General features: G+C 47.5%; 1 protein-coding gene across 1 annotated transcript in view; it reads right to left on the reverse strand.

Moving 5' to 3' along the window:
• ENOX1 (ecto-NOX disulfide-thiol exchanger 1) overlaps positions 1–26,220 on the reverse strand; it is a 318,289-nt gene that overhangs the window by 123,077 nt on the left and 168,992 nt on the right. Inside the window, exons 9-10 of the mRNA XM_036250067.1 lie at positions 23,420–23,526; positions 19,430–19,547 (exon numbers count right to left, since the gene is read on the reverse strand). Coding sequence (XP_036105960.1) covers positions 19,430–19,547; positions 23,420–23,526 — 225 coding nt within the window. The remainder of the gene's footprint in view (positions 1–19,429; positions 19,548–23,419; positions 23,527–26,220) is intronic.

A 26,220-nucleotide genomic window follows, 5' to 3' on the forward strand; every position in this document is an offset into this window, starting at 1 on the left:
GGAGCCGGAGAGCCACCGGTTAGTGCTGCTGAGAAAGCCGTGCCCTGAGGGTGCCCCAGAGCCTGAGGGAGCACATGTGCAGTGAACCTGCCCCCCAGCCCAGTGCCTGCTCCAGGCTCTGGCCCGGCCTCAGGAGCCCCCGCCTGGCAACGACGCAGGTCTGGACCTGGTGGCAGCCTCTGCCACCCGCCCCAGGAGGGGCTGTCCCCACAGGGTGTCCTGGAGGTAGGATGAAGGCACAGGAGGCTTCTGATGGGAAAGGAGAGATGAAGAGGTCTTTCATGAAGGAGGTGGGCTGGGCGGGCTGGAAGGGGGGGTGGCAGGGAGCAAGAGGGGGCTGGCATTAGCCACAGAGAAGACCCTTTTGGCAGGGACCCAGCCCTCTCCAGGAGGAGGTGCTCAGGCTGATGGGGCAAGGTCAGTGGGGTTGCAAGGAGGCACCCCGGTTGGTAAGAGCCCCAAGTCCAGGCAGCAGGTACCGTACCTTTTCTTTTCATTCGACTTCTATTTTCTTTTGCATTTTCTTTATTGATTTTTTTTAGAGAGAGAGAGGAAGGGAGAAGGATAGAAACATCAATGAGAGAGAATATCAACTGGCTGCCTCCTGCATGCCCCCCACTGGGGACTGGGCCCGCAAGCTGGGCGTGTGTCCTGACCTGACCAGGAATCGACCCGGCAAGCTCTTGGTGCAGGGTCGATGCTCAGCCACTGAGCCACACCGGCCGGACCCTTTTTCACTTTCAATTCCTCTGTCCACTTCCAAGATACAGGCAGGACTACTGTTTTTTCTACCCTCTGAGGTTTAAAAGACTCTTTTAAGAAGTCAGACTTAGACCAAGAGAAATCACACAGTTACAGGGGTTTGCAGGAGCAGCACCCCCCTCGGCCGCAGCACCAGCAGCACCCTCCCTCTCGGGGCACAGCCGCCTCGGGGACAGCGCCCCACCAGTGAGTCTGCTCTGTGTGGCTTCACCCTTAGTCGTCGCTAATCTTGTCCACAGCAACCCTCCCGAAGGGACGACTGCTCGGGTGACCTGCCCGCAATGTGGTCCTCACCCCTTTCTCCTCCGACATGCAGCTTTCTTTCCCTCTCAACAAGGATCACCCCTCATTTTCTTCAAGAAACCGTCCCCTGGAGAAGCGATGTTTCCCTTCTCCTCTGAGCCTGGTCCATTGCCCCTGCCACACACACTCCCTTGGGCTGGACACCAGTGTCCTACCTTGGCTGTATATTCAGAGAGGATCGGGCTCCAGCACAGGCAACACCCGCATTCTGAAGCGCGAAATGAAGGTCAGCCCCAAAGTAAGGCATGTTCCCAGAAACAGTGACTTTCCCCACACAGCTTTTATTTTACAACACCCCCAACTCGGAGGACAAGGACGAGGTGAAGAGGGGGGCTTTTCTCAGCTTTCACCTTATTAACTCTGTCTAGTGTGCGAAGGGGAAACCAAGACTTTGCTTGGAAGCTCGGTGGGAAGTGATGGGCAGTGACTCCGCTTGCGCAGCCCCTGAAGTCTCCTCCGGCCCGTATCCTGGGCACCACTGTTGAGACTGATCTATGCACACGTACGTGTGCCTGGCACCAGGACAGAAAGAGCCCGATCCTCTCTGAATATACAGCCAAGGTAGGACACTGGTGTGGACACGCACTGGCATCCCGGGCCCGCGCTCCCGAGTCTGTTCCACACACCGCCTCCATCCGGCTCTCCCTGGGGTTCTTCAGTGAGACTCCTTGGCCCCACCCCAGACCTGTGACCCGGTTTCCAGAAAGGGGTCTGGGGAGGTGCCTCTCAACAAGTTCCTAGGATGATTCTGTGCATGCCCAATCTCAGAACCACTTCCCTAGCCTTTTATTTATTCCTCACCCGAGGACATTTTTTATTGATTTTAGAGAGTGAGAGAAACATAGATGTGTGAGAGAAATACTGATTGGTTGCCCACCACACACGCCCCGAACAGGGATCAAACCCATAACCTAGGTATGTGCCCTGACCGGGAATCAAACCCATAACCTTCTGGTGCATCGGACGATGCTCCAACCAACTAAGCCACCCAGCCAGGGCTTTAGACTTTTAAAACCAGATCCCTAATTCCTCATACTTCCTTTATAACCTTCTTCCACCCTTCTGTTTCTTTCATTATTTTTTTTTCCACCTGCTTTCTCTCAGCCTTTTCTAACAGCTTCTCTGTTATTGAGGGAACCTTCTCCTCTCCAGCTTTTACCCTCCAACCTGGCCTTTAAGGGTTCTCTGCCACTTGCCTTGTCCTCTTACCTTTCACTCATCTACCCACCGTTCCTCTCTGAGCTCCACTTTCTGCCTTTCCTTGATGATATTGTGACTGAATGCTTTCATAACCCCCCAGGCAGCCCCTGCAAAACGCACTGCTGTATCCACAGGCGCTGTGAGCTGCCTTCCGGTCCGTGTAGCCGTGTTTCTGGAGAAGGTTCCAGCTGCAGCCGGCTGTGGCCGCACCCCGGACAGGCGGGCTGCGTGCGCTCTGGGAACCAACCGCCTTGACCGGTCGCAGCCGGGAGGAGACAAGGCCCGTCCTGTGTGCCCGCTCTCCCCAGACCAGTCGCAGATCCCCGGAGGCTCCTCGGTGCTGCACGTCCAGACATCCGTCTTCCCTCTCCCACCGCCGACAGCGAGGACAGTCCCCGGCCATTCTTCTCGAGTCAGAGGGACACAGGGCTCCGTCCTCGGTTCCTCGGTTTTCATGGCATTATTCCGCAGCAGGCCACCTTCATGTTCCTCACCTCCCAGCTCGCCGCTCTTCCAGCTAAGCAAGCGCACCTGGCACAGACATGCTGCGGGGCCTCTGCACCTTGTCGCACTTACACTGTGAAACTACCCCCTCCGTTTCTCCTCCCTTTGGTCTGCTATTACTGCCTGTGTCAGGCACTACCTTTCCACTGCACCATTTTATCTTTCACTCCATTTTTATTTTCCTCTCATTCCCGTATTTTATGACCTTGTCTCAACCTGTTTTCCCCCTGCTTCCCCACCAGCCAGCCAGCGATCCTCCTGTTACCTGACAGTGTTCTCAACCTTCTGTGCATTAGAATCACCTGAGGGGCATTTTAGTAACACAGCTGCCTGGGCACGGACTCCCGGGCACTGGTATTTCTAGGAAGCTCCCCAGGTCTGTCTCCTGGGACCCAGGGCTGTGAACAAGTCATTTATACCTTCTGTTATTGCTCAGTATCAATTCTTAACACGGTCAGAGTACCTGCTATTTGCAAAATGCCACAGAATCCCTTACTGGTTATTTCTTACAACCTTGAGGAAACTCTTAGGATGAGCCTTATGTTACCGCTGAGAAAGTGGAGGCTTGGAGAAGAACCTCATCTGCCAAGCCACCCAGAGACAAAACTAAGGTACTTCAAAGGGCTGCTGACCGCATCCGGTTTCGAGTTATGTCTTTGCTCCTTTTGGTGACTCTAAACTCTCTCTTCCAGGGATAGCGATTCTCACTCATGTCGGCCACGTTCTCAGAGCCTTTCTAACGATCTGACCAGCCAAGTGACGCTCTCTTCTAAAGAGCTTCCAAAAGAGCTTGGCATTCCTCGGGCCCAGAAAATGGTAAGGAAACACGAAAGGAAGCCTCCCCCAAACTTATTTTCAGAACTCGGCTTCTCGTCATTCAGAGGCCCCAGTTCACATTCTTCCACAGCTTCTCTCACGACTGCTCACCCCCAAGCCTGCGTGCTACAAATCCTGCTTCGATAAACTCAGCATCCGTCTTCTCCCGGGCCTCGGGCAGGGAAAAGGGCACATATTTTAAAAACTGTCTGGATGGCTAAATTATAGCAGTGTTTCCCTGGGAGAGGGTTGTTCAGATATGAAAACCCTCTATATATTGATCATGATCATCTTTCTCAATTCGCCACAAAAAGCCGTTTTGGCCTTGCTCATTAAAATGATTTGTTTTTGGTTTCTGATGGGTGTCTTTTTCAGGTAGCAACACCTCATTTCTACTAGCAAGTCCGAAAAACCCTCTGGAAATGCTGAAGCCCCAGGTAAGCACGAATAATCAACACTAATGCTTAGAAACACCTCTACCTCCTTCTTCCAGTTGAGAACTAGAGCTGTTTGGGCACGTTTATGAGGTGACCTTGATGGCATTAAAGAGATCAGGGATGGAACAGGTTTCAAACTCACATTCAGTGATTTTAAAGAAACGACTTCCCTTCAATTAAGCAGGAACTAGCATGAAATACTTTATTTTGGAAAGGTTAAGGATTCCTCTGGGAAAGCAGCTGCCTGGTTGCTAGATTTCTGAGTGAACCCGAGAGACAAGGTGCTCTGGGTGGTTTTACACAAAGTGCTTTGTGAAGACAGTGCGGATGATCTGGCCTCAAAGACAGCATTTCTCAGGGGCCTGAATGTCCTCTAGGAGGGGCAGGAAGTCCAATTAAGTTTTGATTTCTATTTCAAAAGCTCAAGGATCTAACTTTCAATTACTTAAAAAAAAAATCAAGATATATTTTCCGTCTGCGATAGTTTCAACCTAGTTCCAGAGGAAAAAGTTTCAAATGTTACTTTACTTGGCCACAGTCCCCCATCCTTTTCTTTTTTTTCCTAATTCTCACCCAAGGATATTTTTGCACTTATCTTCAGATAGAGTGGGAGGAAGAGAGGGGAGAAGAGAGAGAAAAACAACATGTGAGAGAGACACATTGAGTGGTTGCCACCCACATGACCCCAACCAGGCCGGGGACAAACTGGAATCAAGGTACGTGCCCTTAGCGGGAATCAAACCCAGGGCCCTCTGGTCTGCAGGCCGGCACTCTAACCACTGAGCCAAACTGGCCCAGGTGGTCCCCCATCTTTTAATGACCCAAAAGAACAGGTCCTTCTTCCTGCTCTTAAGTGTAACATCCAGAGCCTCTGCTACATAGTTACGGCAGCAGGATCCACAAGGCAGTGAGGAGGGACTGGACTCAGGCAGTGGTTTGGGGACTACCTGGTGTTTCTGAGGAGCCCTGGACCTGAGAGGAGCTCCAGCCATGCGGCTCTGCAGCTCACGTCTCTGCGTCTCACAGCTCACGTCTCTGCAGCTCACATCTCTGCAGCTCACAGCTCACACCTCTGCAGCTCACGTCTCTGCAGCTCACGTCTCTGCAGCTCACGTCTCTGCTTCTCACAGCTCACACCTCTGCAGCTCACGTCTCTGCAGCTCACAGCTCATGTCTCTGCAGCTCACAGCTCACATCTCTGCAGCTCACAGCTCACACCTCTGCAGCTCACGTCTCTACAACTCACAGCTCACACCTCTGCAGCTTACGTCTCTGCATCTCACAGCTCATGTCTCTGCAGCTCACGTCTCTACGTCTCACAGCTTACATCTCTGCGTCTCACAGCTCACGTCTCTGCAGCTCACGTCTCTGTGTCTCACAGCTCATGTCTCTGCAGCTCACGTCTCTGCAGCTCACAGCTCACACCTCTGCAGCTCACGTCTCTGCGTCTCATAGCTCACGTCTCTACAGCTCACGTCTCTGTCTCACAGCTCACTTCTCTGCAGCTCATGTCTCTGTCTCACAGCTCACGTCTCTGCAGCTCACGTCTCTGCAGCTCACAGCTCACGTCTCTGCAGCTCACGTCTCTGCTCTGTCAACCGCAGTCAGGCAGACAAGGGTTATATATCGGAAGGAGGTCAGAAGGTATTAGAAAAAGAGAGATGGGGTTTTAATCACTTAGGGGTCCTCATCTGGAAAACACCATCAGCACTGTGACCATTAAATGGATGATAGTGTTTTGTGGTTTTTTTTTTATCTAAACTGAAAAAAATATCCTTCAACAGATTAGAAATTTGTTCTTCGTAATTGTTGTTTTTTAACTCTCACCCAAGGATATGTTTTTATTAATTTTAGAGAGAGAGAAAGAGGGAAGGGGAGAGGGAGGGGGAGAGACAGAGATGGAGAGAGAGGGAGAGAGGGGGAAAGAGGGAGAGAGGGAGAGCATGCGTGCGAGAGAGAGCACGCAATGTGGGAAAAATATCGATTGGTTGCCTCTTGAAAGAACCCTGACTAGGGATCAAATCTGCAACCTTTTGGTGTGTGGGATGATGCTCCCACCAACTGAGCCACCTCGCCAGGGCTCTTTCTAGTTTTAATTTCCTATCTATTCATTTAACAAATTCTTGCCCACCCACCGTGTAAAATGCAACGCACTGGCCTTTCAGAGAGCAAAGGATCCCAACTAGTCCTTGAGGAGCACGTGGGGTAGAAGGTCCTCTGACCGCAGCATGTCTTCACCCTTATTTGCTTAAAACAGAACCTTCTCCAGGTGTAAGAGTGCAGATGCACAGATCTACACAACTTCTCGGACCCTCTCAGCTGTCCCGGTTCTTTGTGGCAGCCTTTCTGTCCCAGTGCTGCGGAGACCTCTGGGACAGCAGACAGCAGGCACTGGGCGGGACCTGGCCCAGGCTGTCCCAGGACAGGGACAACTCGGACGATACGCCTCTGGGATTCTTCAGAGTAGGTAAGCAACACTCTCAAATCTAAGACTGGGTCTCGATTAGTCTTAGAAGACTTCGCTTGCTAATTTTTTTCTTAATTTGGCACTGCAAGTAAAATGATATTTAATTTCCTATTTATTCATGGTCTCACACACATTGTGAGAATTCACTGAATATGTTGTGTTGGTTTTATCACTGTGATGTATAATGACATTGCTTAAGACAACTCATGAGGGCAAAGGGCTAAGGACAGAGCAACGAATGACTTCAGGATGCTCAGATTGTGTAGACCACTCTAGGAGAGCCTAAGACAGCAGGCAGAGGTACTTCCTACACTACTGACCGGTAGATAACTAAAGGAAGAACAAAACCTCTTATCTCCAGAATATTTGCCAAATAACAAGTTGTCACTTAAGATGTGCCTAAAAACTTCTAATTACAAAAAATGCCCAATATAAACTTGCAGAATTTATTCAGCATCCAACTCATAATTATTGGAGGTAATAAAAAAGAAAAAAAAACAAGCCCTGCATTTCCCTCATGAATTTAGTACATGGAGTGGGGAGGGAGAGCCTGTATTACTTCTGAGATCTCTTCCAGATCAAACCTTCCCTGAGTCAGTGCATCTTGGCAAGATTGATATTATTGTAGATCCTCTCCCACAGACTGTTATTTGAAAGATTTACTGGGTGGTACGTCTCATAAAGAAAAGCCTGAGGAACAGGAAGCGGGACCAGCACTTCAATTAAGTCTTGAAGTTAGATGGAGTCAATAAAATGGTGATGGGCAGGTGGGCGCTCCCGGGCCCGGGGGATGGGAGGAAACAGGGGATGAGACGGGAAGTCAAAGGGCTAATACTGTAGCTCAGATGATTTCAGATCAACCATCAAATCTATGCTTGTATTCTGGGACATGTCCTTATTTTTATTTTTTATTTTATTTTTACCTTTTTACAGAGTTAGGCCATGGAAAACATGAGCTGTGACAAGGTGCGGGTTACCAAAGAAAAGGATTTCTTCTTCTCGCCCAAAGCCACACGGCAGATTGTTTTTGAGGAAATACATATCACTCAACTAGAAAGGGGATGGTGCCAATTTCCTGAGTATTTTTAAAAGCTGGCATTTCTGTTGGAATGAACTTTAAAACAGTTTCTGGATACACTGTCTGTGTTGAAGCCGAACTCTAGTTAGGGAAATTACGGAAAATAATGGGAAGACCAAGCACGAGCCCCAGCCAGCTGTGTGGGGTTAACATTCTAAGGCAGGAAGCACCTGCAGCTGGCCTTGGCCTCCAGATGGCATCACGGTGCCACGCACATAGTAGGCACTCAAAATCCTCGGTTGATGGTATTTGTCTGCTGACTCTTGTGATGCCACTGAAAGCATTTCAGGAATATTCTGGAGCTTTTTTTTTTTTTTTTCCATAAAATTAGGATTTTGTGCCATAGAAAAGCCACTAGCTTGGAAAGAAGGAAACTGGTACTGAGTTCTAGACTTTGCATTCACTGTCTTGGACAAATAACACACTTTCTCAACATGGGACTGCTATTCCTATTTGTGAATTTGTGAAAAAGGAGGCGGCTCTCCAAGATGGCTTCTAAGGGGCTCTTCCACACCCGGAACAGACTCATCACTGCCAGTCTCTCGGTGGGTAAGAACGCAATATTTGTCTGCCTAGTTTAGAACATGAATTATTTATTGGATCCTTAATTAAACAGTTACACAAATATGATCAGCCCTTGAAATAGGAAATGGTGAGATGCTGTGGTCTGGGAGGGTAAGCACGTTAAGGCAAATTAAATGTGGAAATTCCCTAGTTTAGAGCAAAAGAAGGTAATTCAGTAAATGTCCATCTGATACTAGTTACTGTTTATGACTACGTTCGACTTTCTGGAATGATTGAAAATGGCCAGGTGCTACTCCCCTATCAATGCGAATTTTACCAGGTTCTCTTATTCAATTTTAAAATTAATATTTATGGTAGCTCAAATATTAAAATACAGTAATACAGTAAATTTTTTTAGATGCACAAAAACAAATATCATCTTTTATCACACTGTCTAGAGATAATCACTCAGAATGTGTTGACCTATATCCTTACAGATTATTCCCTAAAGTACAAATTGTGAGTCCAGCACATACACAAATATACAATTTGAATGACCTATATGTTGATTTGTAACTGCTTTTACTACACGAAGAGAAATATCTGAAATGGAGTCACTAATGTCAAGGGGTCCATACCTGGATGGCACCAACCACGAACGGCCACATCTACTGCTGTACTCAGACTGGGCTTATTTCTATGAACTCCAACCTAGCCAACAGCACAGTAACCTCTCCTGTATAGGCTAATGTTAGTTATTTTTGTCTACGCCAATCGTAATTCTTTCTAATCAACTGCGTAGGCCTGTGGGTTGTGCCTTTACAAACACTGCCTTTTTCCTGCCTCCTCAGAGCACATTTCAGGTCCCTCTTGATTCTGTGTTTCCCAGATTTGAGTCCCTGAAGTCCCCAAATAAGCCTTCGGATTGCTTTGCAGCCTCGGTTGTTCTTGTTTAACAACCACTTAGCAATATATTGAGAACCTTCTCTTACGCCATTATGCAGTCTTCTAAAAGTGTGATTTATTTCAAGGCTGCGCATAGATACATGATTAAGCAATCAGTACCCTGGTGTTAGATATCTACATGTTTCTAGACTAATCCCATGACTGGATTCTGACAGGTTAGGTAGCTTCAGGGACTCAAATCTGGGAAACACAGAATCAAGAGGGACCTGAAATGTGCTCTGAGGAGGCAGGAAAAAGGCAGTGTTTGTAAAGGCACAACAGGTCAGTGGCAAGCGGGGCCTCTGGGGCCCGCAGCTCCGGACGCTGCGGTGGGCTCCCCGGAGAGCAGCTGCCTGAAGCTGTCATGTGGACTGCCTCACAACTTCTGCCCCGGAGTGTGCTCCCTCCTCTGCTCGAGGGGGTCAGATGAATTCCCTTCTCGAGCCGCCTCCCAGGAGGCTTCCGCACTGCGCCAGCTCTGGGGCAGGGAGGAGCTGTGTACTTGGTCCCTCTCTGGTATCAAGGACACCCACCCAAGTGGAAGGGACATGCTCTAAACCATTCAGACATGGGCAGGTGGGGGGCTCACTATAATAATAATGTTTTTAAATATGTTTTTATTGATTTTTTTGTTTTTAGGGGGAGATACAAACATGGATGTGGGAGAGACACATCGATCAGCTGCCTCCTACACGCCCCCTTCTGGGGATCGAGCCTGCAACCCGGGCATGTGCCCTGACCGGGAATCGAACTGGGACCTCTCAGTCCACAGGACGACGCTCAGTCCACTGAGCCACACCAGTCTGGCTATAATTTTTAATTGCTATAAACTTCAATGTCCAGGGCTTCTAAGTACCATACGTCCTCATTTAACACAGTCAATATGTTCTTGAAAACTGTGACTTTAGGTGGAACAACATACAAAAACCAATTTTGCCACAGGCTAATTGATATAAAACGAGTTAAATTCCTATGGCACGTTCCTGGTCACAAAAACATCGCCAAACTTCTAAATAAAGAACCAAACACTGATGATAATAAACACTGAAATAAATGTGAACTATATATACATACATTTAAGAAAGATCAATTACCCACACTCACCCAGACCGGGACAGTTTAGACCCTTAACCAATTCACCTCTCGTGAACATCTCTGGGATGTGGGAGGAAACGAGATTACCCAGGGAAACCCTACCCGTGTGGGAAAGCGTGCAAACTCCACACAGTGACCCCAGCCAGGAACCCATTTTCCTTTTCTCACCAACATCATAACGAAATGACATTGAGCAAAGTGATGTTACAAGAGGACCTGCTGTACGAGGATCACGTAGCAGCTGGTGTGATTTCCAAGGAAGGGAAGACAGTAATTACTTCTTTCAATTACCTTTCCCATAGTTCCGTGGCACTGACGGTGTCTGACTAACTGGAATTCTGTAAGATGTTCCCCTGTCCTCACTTTGTGTCTTCACACAGTCGATCTAGCATCTTCAGGTCTTTGATTAATGAAGCTTATGAGCAACAGTGTTAAGAGTCAAGATGTAATAGCTTTATGTCACCAACTGTGTGTGGTGAACAATGCAGCGTGGAAGCAGAGAATTAGGAAATGCTGTTCGTAAACAGCTAGTACACCACTGTGCTGAGACGTTGGTCACAGCGTATGCTTTAATATGGTCCCGTATTGATTCTTTTGGCCAGTGTCCCACTTTAACAGTGTAATAGTCACACTTTAAGTTTTAGATGGAGAGGTATAGAGGAAAATCAATACATACTCTCTTTCCACTACCAACCAGCTATGTATCTGTCACTTCTCAGCCACACCCCATGTATAAGGGACCCAAACAATGCTTTGGAAAGGGCTGGTGCACTTCGTTATCAGCTTTTAATAATCTCAGTATCTTCTCTGACCACCTCAAAGATTATCGCGTCAATTCGCGAAGGTTCCTGTGAAAGAGCCCATGATCCAGAAAGAAGGCATGCGATTGGCTCTGATTTTCTGTTTCCGTAACGTATAAAATGGGAGCTTTAGGAAAAAACACATTCGATTGTTACACAATTGACTGAAAACAAAATAATGTGGAATTATTGTGTCTGAACTTCAAAAATTACATAGAAAAATGCTTATATAGTTAAGCTGTGCAGAAGAAAAAAATTAGAAACAGCACAGTCTTTTGTAGTGTTGTAACTCACACAGTTTTATTTTCTCCTTTCTTTTTTTTTTTTTTTTAAATCCTCACCCTAGGATATGTTGTTGTTGTTGTTGAATTGATTTGAGAGAGAAAGAGAGAAACATCGATGTGAGAGACAAACATTGATCAGTTGCTGCCTGTACTCACCTCGACTGGGGAGTAGAACCTGCAACCTTTTGGGTGTACGGTGTGACGCTCCAACCAACTGAGCCACCAGACAGGGCTATTTTCTTCTTTCATTATTAGACCTTCCAAAATGACAAAGTATTATTTTTATATGAAAAATAGGTTTTTCCTGGCCAGTGTGGCTCAGTTGGTTGGGTGTCATCCTGTGCCCTGAGGGGCTGCTGATTCGATTCCCGGTCAGGGCACATGCCTGGGTTCTGGGTTCTGAGTTCTATCCGAGGTTCAGGAGGCAGCCGAAGGATGCTTCACACCTCGCATCAATGTCTCTCTCTCTCTCTCTTTCTCCCTTCTTCCCTCTCTAAAGATCAATTTTTTTAAAAGTCTGAAACAAAAAGGAAAACAGGTTTAATGTTTAAACCTCCATGCTGCTGGAGGACAATGAGCTGGGTTTTTTTCAGTTATGAATTTATTCTTAAAGGCAAATATCTTGCTGTTATACATTCAGTAGATTGTTTGAGCTAAATCAATACTACTGTGGTGATGACTGGTGGAGGGGCCAGGGAGAGGGAAAGGGCACCAATGATCTCAGGTGGAACACCTGACAATTATGTCAGTGTTGGGAAGGACAGTCCCTATTTCACAGTCAGAAATTCATTTACTTACAAACTAAAAGAAAAATTAGGAATATATACTACTAAGGAATTCTTTCCTACATTTGGGAAAGAAAAAGGAAACTTACAAACTTACCCGGATGAAGTCCTCTAAATTCTCAAAAATACCCTGCGGTTTTTTCAGAAGTTGTGTAAACCACACTTAAAAATCTAACAGCGCTGTGTTAATTTTGCTCAAATACAAGCTGAAAACATATTTTAACATCCTGTCAGAATGAGATACTAAGAGAGTCGATAAAATGACACTAAAAGAAATGTAAATTTAGATTGCTGTTACAAGTGGCTGGCTGGCTTTGGGAAGATGTTGGGTTGCTACAGTATTTTCCATAGCAACTTAGCATCTTATTACATAAATATTCCCTCAGTGTCCTCAAAGCCTGCTAAGAAAACAGGATTACATCTACTCTCCTGTGTAATGATCCTGCATCAACCCTTATCAGAATGAAATGCCCAGAAAACATAATAAACTGTAATCTAGATAAAGGTATTCCCGGGGACTCCGAGCACCGGAGGCTGTGCACGGGCAGCTGGGGAGGACCTTGTGCTCCTCACTGGCCATCCCGGTATACTCCTCTCAGGTTAGGGTCCGCAGAGTTCCTTCTGAAAGTTGGCTGTGAATGTCCTTACTCTTCTCTTCCTGCCAATGGCCCATCAGCCCAAGCCCTTCACCGGGCTCCAGGGGCTCATGTCACTAGGCAGGAAGCCAGGGCTTAGCAGAGCCAGAGTCTGTGCTGCAAAAGCAGCTGGGAGGGCTGCCGGCCTGCGGCTCAGGAGACCATTCAGAGAGCCGCCCAGCTCCAAGCGAGCGTCAGCCGGCTGCGGACTGTCTGGGACCGCTCACCTGGAGGGCTGACCTCAGGACGGCTCACCTGGGATTTGTGGCGGGGCTACGCAGTTGAATGGTTCGAGTATCAGGGAAAATCCATGCTTTCTAGACACAGTGCAATTTTACCAGCGCAAATCAAGTTTACATAAAACACATGATTATGGAAAATCTGTGCATATATGAGAGAGATGTCAGGAATAAGGCATTGTCAGTGCTATGTAAAAATGCAATTGTAGGGGGACTATGCTTAAAGAGAGTTTAGGCTGCAAATGTGACTTTAGGAAACAGATCAGCACAGGCTGCTGGGCAGAAGGAGCGCTTCCATCACAAAGGAGCCCTGCACCCCAGGATCTGTTTAGTAGCATCTGTCTCTTGCATTTAGAAGGTAAAGCAATTTACGAAAAGATGATTTTATACTTTTCAGAAACATGTCCATTATGAAAAGGGAATTGTAACTGTATATAAAATCAGGGTGCTGAAAAAAACTACCCATAATAAACGTACTGGAATTCTTTGGCAAGAACAGCAAGACAAGAAAGAAACCGAAAAAGCCTTGGCTCGTTGGAAATAACACTGTTTGAAGAATTTAGAACGAAGCAGGCTACTCAGCCCACCTCAGAAGATTTACTTCGTCATCTTTAAACCATGTTAGTTTTAATTAATCACGTTTTTTTTTTTGTTTGGTTTTTTTTTGTGAAGCATTCGGGTTCCCAGAAGTTATTCTTTTGTGGTTAAAAATAAAATGCATGTCTTTAACTTGGTGGTCGCTGATAGACACACACCACCGCTGTCTCCCTCCTCCAGGCTCATTACCTGTGAAAACAGAAGTCTACAAACAGCGTCCCCTCCCAAGCTTCCCCTGGCCACTGACAGGCCTGCGCTGGGGTCTGCTGGTGTGGGGAGCTCCCTGCAGGGACAAGTGGCCGCACACAGACCATCTCACCCTCCACGTCTGAGCTCTGGTCCCTCGCCGAGTTCTAAACAACTCCAGAGTCCGCCTGCTTAGATCACATTCGATTCAATGGGAAGCTTCTACCAAATGCAAGTGACGGGGCGGCCTTCAGCTGGCCCAGTGGTGGGCTGGCGGACTCTGGGCTCCCTCCAGTGGCCCTCCCTTCCGTGCCCAGCCTGGTGCTGGAGGTGGCGGTGAGCCTGGCGGTAACCTCCCCAGGGGGCACCCTCCATGTCTTCCCAAAGCACTCCCATGCAGGAAGCACACGAAATCCGAAGAACAGGCAGTCCTGGTGTTCAAAGAGATCAAGGGGATAGCCAGCGACAGCCTTATTATTAATTTTTTAAGCTAAGACTTCTAGCTGCACATAAAACTATTCAGATGGATTGGATACTACCAATTCCAACTGAAGTTAATTATGAGTCCCAAATTTGATTCAGTTGGCTGAAAGATTTAGCACATCTTTCCAAATGACTTCTTACTGAAATTTTTTTTTAAAAAGTCTGTGCCTATGTTGTGGTTCATTTCCATGGAAAATGACAAGCCAGAAAACATCCTTCATAATTAAAAGAGTATTTGCTCCCCTAAAGAACTCAGAGTTTAAATGAGGTGTAATTAAAATCCAAGAACATTCGTGCATTATGGAATGGTTTAAGGGTTATCTTTTAAGCAAAGGGTATATTAATTTTACTCTTCTAAAATTTGTGTTCAAGGTACAATGTATACTCACTAAATATTGGATGAGGTACATACACTGGGTAGTGAGTGATGTTCATTTTGGTTTATGCTGAATTTAAATTAAAATGACTCTAGAACATATTTGGCATTAGGCATGGTATTTTTGTTAGCTTAAAATATTTATTTCTTCTCTTCTAAAAGCGTCTCACGCCCTTGAGGGCAGGGCAGACTGTGTCTAACCCTCTCCATATCCCCTGGGCCGCAGTGCCTCGAACACAAGGAGGCGCTAGACAAATGCTTGGTAGTAACTAGAATGACCCCGACTTTCAACTCTCTGGGATGTAGCCTATCAAGCATGTGGCACTGAATTTTGTTTGTATAAAAGTTCAGCCCATTTGGGGGAAATGAATTATCTTTGTTTAAACATGCTTATCAATGCTTGCCACTTAATATTCTTTTTATTATTATTTTTTTTAGTCCTTGCCTGAGTATATGTTTTACTGATTCGATGAGGGGGAGAGGGGGCGGGGGAGAAACAGCAGTGTAAGAGAGAACCTGGTTGCCACCTGCAGGACAGGATCCAGTTGGTGATCTGGGAATGTGCCGACCTCTGACTGGGAAGGAAACTCGCAAACTTCCAGTGCGTGGACGATGCTCCAACCAACTGAGCCGTACCAGGCTAGGAATACTGCTTGCCATTTAAATTTAATTAGAACAAACGTCCTCAGGGTTACCATCTTCCTATGAACTTATGGAACAAAGGCATGAAAACAGACCGGAAGAAGAGAAATAGGCAGTCGAGATCAACAAGCCTTTCTGGAACACTGACTTGGTGAGGCCCAGGGCCAGGTGCTGAGGTAATGAGAAAGTCAACAGTTATGGACACTTCCTCTGGGCTCAACACCAAGGAAGGGCTTTACATGCGCCTGCTCACTGGACTCTCCCAGCACTAAAACCAACCAGGTTCTGCCATTTGCGGCCTTACAGTCTAGGACACACCTCCTCTTTTTTCACCTCTCTTTCTTGTGCTTTCCTGCCCCACCCCTGCTGCCAACGTGGGGGTGAGGGGTAAAAGAGAAAAAGAGAAAGAGAAGGAGAGAGGGAGGGAGGAGGAGGAATAGATCTGGCTTTTAAAGTCTGGCTTAGTTCCAGCAGGAGGCAGACTATGCAACAATAAATTTGAATTTCTATAAAAAATTATCTTCGCAGGCTTCGGAACAGGATGCCAATCTTCTTGAATGAACGCTTCGATAAACCTGTCTTGCTTTTCAAATTTATTGACAAAGTTCACGTTCACCTTTCTCCGCATCTCAGATTTGCTCCAGCAAATGCCTCTCCCCTTCCAGACGCAGCTGGTGCAGAGCCCTGAGCAGCCTGCCCGGCATCCGCCTCCTTCGAGTGTCCGGGGAACTCGGGCCAAAGACGCGTGGCGGATCACTGCGTGTTGCAAAAAGCAAACGCGCAGTGAAATATTCTTCATAACCAGAAGATCAGAGATATAACTGACCAACTCTGATTTTCTGAAGGATTAAACCCAAGGCATCACGCAAGTCCTTACACGATGCACCGTGCCCTCTCTAGTCCTCACACGATGCACCGTGCCCTCTCTAGTCCTTACACGATGCATCGTGCCCTCTCTAGTCCTCACACGATGCATCGTGCCCTCTCTAGTCCTCACACGATGCACCGTGCCCTCTCTAGTCCTTACACGATGCACCGTGCCCTCTCTAGTCCTCACACGATGCACCGTGCCCTCTCTAGTCCTCACACGATGCACCGTGCCCTCTCTAGTCCTCACACGGTGCATCGTGCCCTCTCTAGTCCTCACACGGTGCATCGTGCCCTCTCTAGTCCTCACACGATGCACCGTGCCCTCTCTAGTCCTCACACGATGCACCGTGCCCTCTCTAGTCCTCACACGATGCACCGTGCCCTCTCTAGTCCTCACACGATGCATCGTGCCCTCTCTAGTCCTTACACGATGCATCGTGCCCTCTCTAGTCCTCACACGATGCACCGTGCCCTCTCTAGTCCTCACACGATGCACCGTGCCCTCTCTAGTCCTCACACGATGCATCGTGCCCTCTCTAGTCCTCACACGATGCACCGTGCCCTCTCTAGTCCTCACACGATGCACCGTGCCCTCTCTAGTCCTCACACGATGCACCGTGCCCTCTCTAGTCCTCACACGATGCACCGTGCCCTCTCTAGTCCTCACACGATGCACCGTGCCCTCTCTAGTCCTCACACGATGCATCGTGCCCTCTCTAGAAACCCGTTCCCCCAGTTCCCCTCGGGCTGGCGTCTGTACCGGGAGACGGTGAAGGAGAAAGCGCGCGGGTGAACCAAGCATCCTGCGGGGCGGCTGCGCCCCGGTCCTCCCACAGGCAGGGCTCCCAGGAGGACATTTCTCCAGGGATTCCCAAGAATGCCTGGGGCAGGCACTGCTCAGGGCTCCAAGGCCAACTCTCCCTGTTTCAGCAGAAAGGAAAAGGGCAAGGGATTATTTGAAAGATGGAGAACGTGACTTCTTTCCAGCATTAGACAATTCCCGTCAGTGAACTAGAGTGACATTCTGTGAGGCCATTGGCAGGTCCTGAGAGATGTAAATCTGCGCCTAGAATCCGTGCTGTCACCTAAGGAGATCGCCTGAAGGACACCCTCAGGTTGGGGGCCTCGCCCTCCATCCCTGATCCAGCAGCAGTTCAGAGGGATCTCTCTTGGGCTCGGTCAGAAGACCAGAGGGGAGTTCTTGCCCTCGGGCTGTGTCCCCAACATGCAGGCACACAGGGGAACAGCTCCCCCCTTTGGCAGGAGCTTCAGGGCCCAGTGGAATCCATAAGATGAGGCCCTTCTCTCTCCCTCGAGTCAGTCCCGAGCTCTCCTCATAAACCCCACGCCACGTCCTCTGGGCCATCTCACTTTGAAATCACGAAAACGACCTTGAACTGCTGGAGGCCCGGCATCTGCACTCCATTCTTTCGTCTCTCCCTCCGCATCAGCACAGGACGCCCCTGTGTTGTGCTCGTTAATCCTACTGACCAAGCAGCAAGCCTGGCGAAAGCTCTGAAGTCCAGGTCCTGCTTCAGGCTCTTACCAGATGCCTGGGGGGGCTGGGAAGGCTGTGGCCAGACCTCCACACAGGATGCTATGGCCCCGGAGCGGGAGGCCCGAGCACCGCGCATTCTCCTGCCGCACAGCTCAGGGGCCGAGCCCTGGTCTAAGCAGGCTATGAAATGATACACATCTTACTTGGGAAATTAATAGGTTGTTTAAAAAAAAAAAGTCACCGCTTCCCTTGTCAACATAAAAGCCACAGGTTCAAATAAAAAGCTCTCATTAACTCAATTCATTTCTCCTACACCTACCTTATTAAGGATGCTAAGGATACAAGTTTCATGTAAAACTGCCTCTCATCTAGAAACTTCAAAACTGATGAAAGCTTTTTTGAAAAAAAAAAAAAAAGTATATTTTTATGGGAAGATTTCATATCGAATTTAAGAAAATCACACCAAAACTTGCTCTCTGCTCTTGACAGATGAAGGCGTGCAGAACAGAGATGCTGTGCGGAGGGTGGTTCCCTCCAGTGAGCAAAATCAGGCAGTGCTGAGAGATCGGTGTCACGTTAGCAGGAGACACAGCGACCCATTAATGCCGGGTTCGTTGTTCAGACGAGGACACACGGCTTCAGACAAGAGGGGCGTGGTCCCTCCGTGATGCCACGCTTCTGAAAGATGTGAATGAGTGGGATTTGAGGAGGAAAGGGGCATGTTCCAGGCAGAGGTTCTAAACCTGAGCACGCGCCACAACTCCCTGCGGCTCGGAGCACAGACTGCTGGCGCCCCCTCGGCCTCCCCGCGAGAGGGTTTCTGACTCGAGGTCGTGAGCCAGGCCTGAGAATGTACGTTTCTCGTATGTTCCTAGGTGATGCTGATGTTGCCGGACTGAGGACCACGCTATGCTCCAAGGAGCCTGAACTCCCTCTGACATGCCCGGACACGGCGGCTTTTCCTTGCGACCATCACTCACGTGTCTGCTCTCCTAAAGCCCTGGAAACAGAGCGTTCTGTCCACTCTGCAACCTTGATGACCTGGCCGTTTTGAATCTTGATTTTGGCTTCTATCAACCTATCAACAAATGAGCCAAAGCCCTCTGTTTCTGGTCACCTGAATCTTTCTGTTAAAAAGCCTGGAACAGGTGAGTTTTATTCACTGGTACCTATGAGGAGGCAGATCAAATCTATGTCATGCCTCGTGTTTTGAGCAATGGTGGCAACTGTGGTTCTTCCCAGGCCCTTTACACCACACTGTTCCCCTGGACAAGCAGTCCCCTTGGTGCCGCCTGTGTCTGAGTGAGCATGTCCCTGGCTCCCACAGGCCAAGGGACTTACAGGTACCTCATTCAACACCAGAGTTTTATATCAGCATCTCAGATGAGACAGAGTACATGAACCAGGGTTCATTCTGAGCATCTCTCTTTTTTGAAACTCAAGAGTGATGCCCCTTTCTTGGTACAAAATGGGCCAACCCTCCGATGGCAGGCTCAGTGAACTCAAGTTTATCAGTAAAAGTCTAACTCTCCCGCACGCTGGCTCAGAGGCTAGAAAGCGTCCTCAGGGATTAAACAATTTGTGCGTTAGAAGCACACTGACTGAAACTAGATTGCAGCTATATCTCAGCGTCAGTGTTGGCTACCATGCTCAGAAAAGGATTTTTATGGGAACAGGCAAATATCCCTGAAAAAAGTATAATGGCCCCAGAACTATTTATAAAGAAACAACTGGAACAATTTAAATGACTATGTTCCTAAGAAGTAAAGTTCTAGTAATAAAAGGCAGAGTCACTCAGAGATGAAAGTTTAGTATAACTCAAATAAACGTGAGTTATGCGGTCATTTCCCAATCTATATGCCCTACCCGGGATTAGGAAGGCCCTTGGACACCTCCCGGGTATGTGGCAGTCATCAGCATTACCTGATTCGTCCACTCTCATTTTTTTGGTAGGGCTGTCGCAGTTCTCATCATCAGACATTTCCATTTCTTCTTCGCGGCGGATGCCCATGAGTTGCTCACTCTGAGCGTTCCGGAGCTCCTGAAAGGTAAGAACACAGGAACGTCAGTCACTGTTCCCAACGGTCTCTTAGTGTATTATGGCTGACACATGAGCACTCAGAATCGGAAGTTTTCCCCTCCCAAACATTGCCCACCTAGTCTAGGAAAAAGTTCTGAGGGGTATAGAAGACCAGGGGAGGGGGTGTGGGAAGGCCAGGGATCTGGTATCAGACTTGGGATCAAGTCATGCTTGCCAATGACTACTCAAGGGCCCTTCAGCAAATTATTCAATCTCTCGAGTCTCCATTCCCACACTTGTAGAAAAGGAGGTAATAACATCCACCTAGCAGGGCTGTTGTGAGGATGCCACAGAAATACCATCAGCGAGCCTGGCACCTACGAGGAGCTCAGAGCTCAGAGCTCAGAGCTCAGGACCAGGAACACAAGCAAGGGAACGCTGGAAGACCCAGTCTGCCACCGACCCGCTGGGGAGCCTTCGGAGTGTTTCTTCATCTCTCTCAGCCTCAATTTACTCACTGAAATATGGTGATGATCATAATTGTGAGAATAAAATAAGTTAATGCATGTAAGATACTTAGCCTCATGCTAGGCACTTGGTTCTCCAAGTTGACAACGTAGACCACTATTATTCTTCCTGCAAATAGTGCCCTGCACGTGAGCACTTGTCCACGTGTGATCTCACACACACACACACACACACACACGCCATTCAGATACCCAAATGGTAAACATTTTTTAAATGTTGGAGGACAAAATAAAATCAGATGCCTTCTTTTTCTGGTGTTTCACATTATTGTGCAGAGTTTATTGTTTTTGTTGTGATGGTTGTTTTAGCATCACTTTTAAGATCGTAGGCTCGTGTCTTACGTTCTCCAGGAGTGGCTGTAGTCAAGGCATCTAACGTCTTTGAGCCTCTTTCAACTCCCACACACGGGGGGAATAGCAGTAAAAGGGCTGTCTGAACCACGCGTGCACGTGAGAACTCATCAAGAGCAAAGAATCACAGCATAAGTCCTTTACAACTGTGTCTGAAAATCAGGGCACTGTAATAATTTATGTGAAATAATTATATTACTATTTGTGTCAATCTCTATATTATGTATTGGGGAATCCTTATTATGTATTTCTCTTATATGTATTATCCTCAAAAAAAAAAAAAAACAGAAAAAGGGCTGCATTTCTTTTATTTTTTTTACCTCATTTAAATTGAAGTCACTAAATAAAAGTCAAATAGTTAAAATAACTTCATCTCATAATGAGTAAACTTTTGAGTAACAATAAAGCTAAATTATGACAACATATTAATGGCATGACTTTGAGCATAGTTCTAGGGCCCGTGCAATCCATGTGCACACATGACTCTGTTCCAGCTTCTCTCTGCTGCCTCCCCTGCTCCGCTCACGGATTTCCACTGTAGCGTGACGGGATGGAAAGCATGTACTGCTGACAGCATGTGCATGGTCAGGTCTGGACCACTGCAGAGGATGGGAGAGGGGTCGGCAGAGAGGCAAGGTCCCTGGGACAGGGACACCCACTGCAGGGCAGTCCTGAACGGCCAGCAGGCTGACGACCCAGGACCACGCCACTCCGTAGGAAGAGGTACCAATCCTGCCTTAAACAACACCGTGGGTATCGGGGGCAGATGTCGCACGTGATTAGTGGTGAGGTTTATAGATTGTGGACAGCTAATTTTTCTGACAAAGAGCCCAATTCCCAAAGAAGTGGCTTGAAAATACTTAAAACAAGGAAAAGTCAGGTGGAGAGAATAAATGAGGCTGAAAGAGCCTGTTGTTGAGTCCCTACAATTAATGACAAACTGTCATACAGTAGCTGTTGTTGTGGGGAAGGGCGGCAGAAAGGGAAAAAAATGGGAGGGAAAAAAAATAAGCGGAGGGTGTTTCCACAGGGTGCCTCTGGTTCAGCAGTAAATCACTAGTACACTCTAATACATCTGTAAAGGTGTTGCAGGTAATTAACAGATGCTGTACATGGGAACGCGGAAAAAATCAAGCCAATTATCAAGCTTATATGCAACTGAGAAATCATCCACAATGTTAAATTACCAACTGGTACTTAATCAATTAAGCGACATGTAGGAGAGAAAATCAAGGGTAATTTCGAATTCTATTTCCTAGTTTATCAAAAGAGGTGGCGGGAGTGGCAGGGAGTCAGAAAGACCTTCCAGGAGCCCTGTCAGGACTGTGTCTGTCCCCACCCCCCGGAGGGAGCACAGCAAGCAGGCTTCCTTGGGACAGGCTGGAACCTCGTGCCCTGCTCAGCGATGGGAGGACAGCCTAGGAGGAGGGGACCAGACATGGCCGGAAGTGTGACCTAAATCAGTAACTGGTATTTGCTGACACTCACCTACGAATGACACAGCCTTTTAATCACAGGTCTATTCAGCATCATGCCACTTGTCTTTCTCTTAATACTTCTTTTAATCACGTTTGGTTTTTACGTGAAGGAAAAAAAGAAGCAATTCGTAGATTATTCCTAAAATGGAGTCCTAGTTCAGGGATTCTGATTTGTGTTTCATAACCCTCAATTTGTACATTTCACCATAAAGTAGGCTTCTTTCCTTCTGAAAATAATCAACTTTGACTCCGGTCTCGATTCAGTGTCTGGGGAAGCATCCTTTGCTTCTCTGGCCCCTGAAAATTTCAAGAGAAATCCCACCTCCTCCTCATTCATAATCCTGAGCAGAGGAACCGAACTGCACCACTCACCAACCACCTTCTTAGGCATTTGTGAACAAAGTAAAAAATGTCCTTCTTAACAATAAATTGCACTAGCATTTTAAGTGTCCCATTATTGTGAAGTCAGTCGGCATTCACCGTAATAACAGTGATAATAAAGGATTCATCTGCTATTCATGTGGATATTATATCTAGTGCCATTGGTATTCAATTGTAAGTTAGCATTAGTTAATGGGCACTTAAAATGCTACCCAAATGATTGATATCACAGTACTGTGTCATTCTTCAAACTCTACATAAAACACTTATTTTACAAGTGTGAGCCAAAATCATTAAATAAATAAACCTTACCTTCTCTAGGTTTGGGATTTTGAAAGAGGGGAATGTCATTTAGAGAACTTGGATATCAACATGCTAGCGATGGAAAGGCATCCACATGAAAAACATTCTCTCATTTAAAAAAAAAAAAGAAGCAAACAAAGACAGTATACTTACTTTTAAATTACAGGTTCAAAGCGTACACTACACTGTGGGGTTAAAAACAACAGCCGGACGACCAATGACTAATGATACATTCTGGCCCTTCTAGGTGGCAAAGAAGGTCAAGTTCTGGACTCTTTCCCTGGGGTGAGTACTCACCCTTCACACACGCACTGATGCAGAGGGCAGGCTGCTGGCCCGGCCATCGCTCCCCTGAGGGAGTTTGCTCAGGGACAGGTGTGATCGGACCTACTGGCCAGCACAGGGGGCTCAGGGATTGCTCATGATGATAAAACACAGACAAGAGGCATACCTGCCTTTTCTAGCCCAAACGACAAACTGTCCTCATCACATTGCAGAACAGTGAAAAAAACTCCATATTTATTAAAAACTGGTTTTCTATTTTATGTTGCACTTTACTTCATAATCATTAGGCAAAGCGTCTCGGTTTATTTCTGAGCTCTTTGCTTATGAATGGAAGACATCCTTCTTCTCTCCCTTTGCCGGGGAGGGAAGTACTCTGTCCTCAGAGTGTGAGGTCAGCTGCTTTGCTGGGCAAGGAACACATCTGAGCTGGATTTGGAGGTGACAATGAGACAGGACAATGGCAAGATGACTGCCCACTGCAACAGAAACTGTAACGGCTGCAGCCACACTATTCTCTGCCAATCCAGCTGTGTGATGGTGTTTAAAAAGTAATAATAAAATCACCAACCTCAGAATGTTTTCGCCAAATGTCTATGTTCTTGCGCTGGGCTTTCGAGAAATGGTCCCAAGCTTTTTGTCTGGTAGAAGCGTTGAAAACGGCCACAATCTGCTCAACTTTGGTGAACAAGGAAGTCAAACAAGACAAGTAATTTATGTTGTGATCACTATAGGGAAGCAAAGCAAAGACACTAGGAGTCTATGGATGATGTCACAGCAGAAATAACATCATCAATATCCATCCAATTTGTGCCTTTTTTGTACTTACATTTGAGCAAGGTTGGGGATGTCTCCCTTCAAGTCTGTCTCCATAACTTTAGGTTAAAAAAAATTCTAAATTTGGGAAAAGTTCATGGGCACTTGTTTCCAAGATTCTTTGCCTCATTTAAAAACGTGACTCGGTGTGTCTATATACCTGTATCTCTAGATTACATGGCTGCTGGTGCAGATACGCAGATAATGTAATAACGCCTTCACTGGGGGTTAAAGTGAAGTTAGAGCGGAGTGGCTGAATGAGGAAAGGCCAAACATGTATCTTTTTCTCTTCTGATGATCTCTATCTCAAGGAGTCAAAGGTAGCCTGCTGAAGACATTACCGTGTCCAAGTCTAAGTTGGGGCAATGAGTAGCTGTGTCCCCTCAATCTCAGGACCATTTTTACTCCTTGGCTCCTTTTCCTTCCCCTGTTGCACCCAATGCAGCCAGCCCTCCAGCCCTCCAGCCTCCGGCAGGGAGAGAAGTGAATCGCTGCCTCCCCGTCACGAGGGACCGAGGCTCACCGGCCACCAGCTCTGGCATGCAGACCTCATTTCCACAGTGCCTTGTGACCACACACCACTCACTGTCACAGGGCTCCTTCCCTCGGCTCCCAAACCCCTTGAAGTTCCAACTCTATCACTCTGACTTCATTTAGAACTTCTGTGGCTTGTGGGCATGGTGCTGTTGGAATGATCAATGTTGAGGGCTTTGAACAAAGCTATATAAAGGGATGGGCTCTTAGCAGTGGATGTTATGGGTGGGGCCAACCAACTGCAGATTCAGTCTTGTTTGAACAGTTATTGATCTAGTAAGCATGAAATTAAGGACATTATAGCACTGAATTAACCATATGATTAAACATAAACTTCTAAATATTTAGTTAGAAAGGCATAGTTAAAATTAGCTTCTCATAGCTTCTCAAACATAAATTTTTCCTAAGTGACTTCCAAGGCTCTATTATAAAAAAGGACCTCAAAGCTCTCCCAAATCTCCCAGGTATCCCAAGAATGGCAGAGTAATAGGATGATCTGCACTGAAGAGCCACACCTGGTGCCACAATTTTATTTATTCAACTTATTTTTTCTCTTGATTGATTTTTAGAGAGAGAGGAAGTGAGAGGGGGAGACAGACAGAAACATTGATGAGAGAGAACATCGACTGGCCGCCCCCTGCACGCCCCCACTGGGGATCAGGCCCACAACCTGGGCATGTGTCCTGACTGGGAATCGAACCAGCAACCTCCTGGTGCCTGGGTTGATGCTCAACTGCTGAGCCACACCGGCTGGGCTGGTGCCACAGTTTTAAAAATTAGCACACAAAATAAACAAGTATATGATGGAGCATAGAAGAAAGCAGATTCTAAGAAGCACCTACTCCCCAGCCTAGGGGGAGTTTTCACAGGGGCTTTGTGTTTACCGCTCTCCACCTCAAGAGAATTCCAACTCCAAACCTCCTTATCTATCAGACTCGATCATCGTGTCACACAATGACTCCACTGCCCTCATTGTGCAGGAGGATTTGCCATCAGGTTATCACATGTTTTTCCTGAGTGCCAGGGGTTCCTGCTCCTCACCTCACCTGGAGGAAGTAGCACTGTCAGAGGAAGGGAGCTGCTCTGAGGGCACTCCCACCTGACCCCGCGGCCCAGGGTCGGCCCACCTGACCCCGCGGCCCAGGGTCGGCCCACCTGACCCCAAGGCCCAGAGCTGGGCCCACCTGACCCCAAGGCCGAAGGCCCAGGGCTCGGCTGCACTGCAGCCTGGCTGGAGGAAGCCAGCGGTGCAGCCCCTGCCTGGGCTCTTGTCGTTTCGTCTGCACGTGGGCTGGCTTCCCGGGGTCTTCTGCACGGGCAGCACAGAGCGGTCAGCCCAGACTGCCTCGGCAAAATCCACTGCAGACGAGATTATCTGGCAGGGATAGGGGTGGTAGTGATTGTGAGATTTTTAAAGAGAGTGGGTCCCGTTGCTTTAATAGTAGAGCTCTTTGGCATCATTTAGAAGAATAAGAACTGGGGTGTCCTGACACCAGCCCTGGGGGAAGGCACAATAAGGGTTGAGGCTGAGAATTTGGGTTGCGATGACCAAAATTCTGCCAGCCATCAGGGAAAGCTGTTAATAAAGGAGATACGCTAAAGAGAAAATCATGTGTTCATCTATGTGTGTGTGGAGTGGGGGAAGGTGTGTGGAGTGGAAGGAAGGTGAGAGACCAGTGATGCACATGGAGGAGTACAGACAGGACAGAGCTTCGAAGAAAGACCGAATGGCCCAAAACTGCACACGTTCAAGGGCAAACGTAGACCCCCTAATATTTACCCAAGTCACGTGCTGATGCAGACATCCCATCTGCGGCTAAGTGCCTCAGTCATTTAGAACACGCGGCCACCACATTCCAGGGCGTAAGTTCAATTCATTCATTCAGCAAACCTCTGCGACCCTACTGGTCACCAGGCACGTGACTGATTGATGGCTGGAAATATGTGATTAAGACACAGCTGTGCCCTGGGTGAGATCACAGTCTCCAGGGAGAAAGACCAGCAGATAACAACCCTGGGTCA

The sequence above is a fragment of the Molossus molossus genome, unplaced genomic scaffold (genome assembly GCF_014108415.1).
Source record: "Molossus molossus isolate mMolMol1 unplaced genomic scaffold, mMolMol1.p scaffold_m16_p_9, whole genome shotgun sequence".
NCBI lineage: Eukaryota > Metazoa > Chordata > Mammalia > Chiroptera > Molossidae > Molossus > Molossus molossus.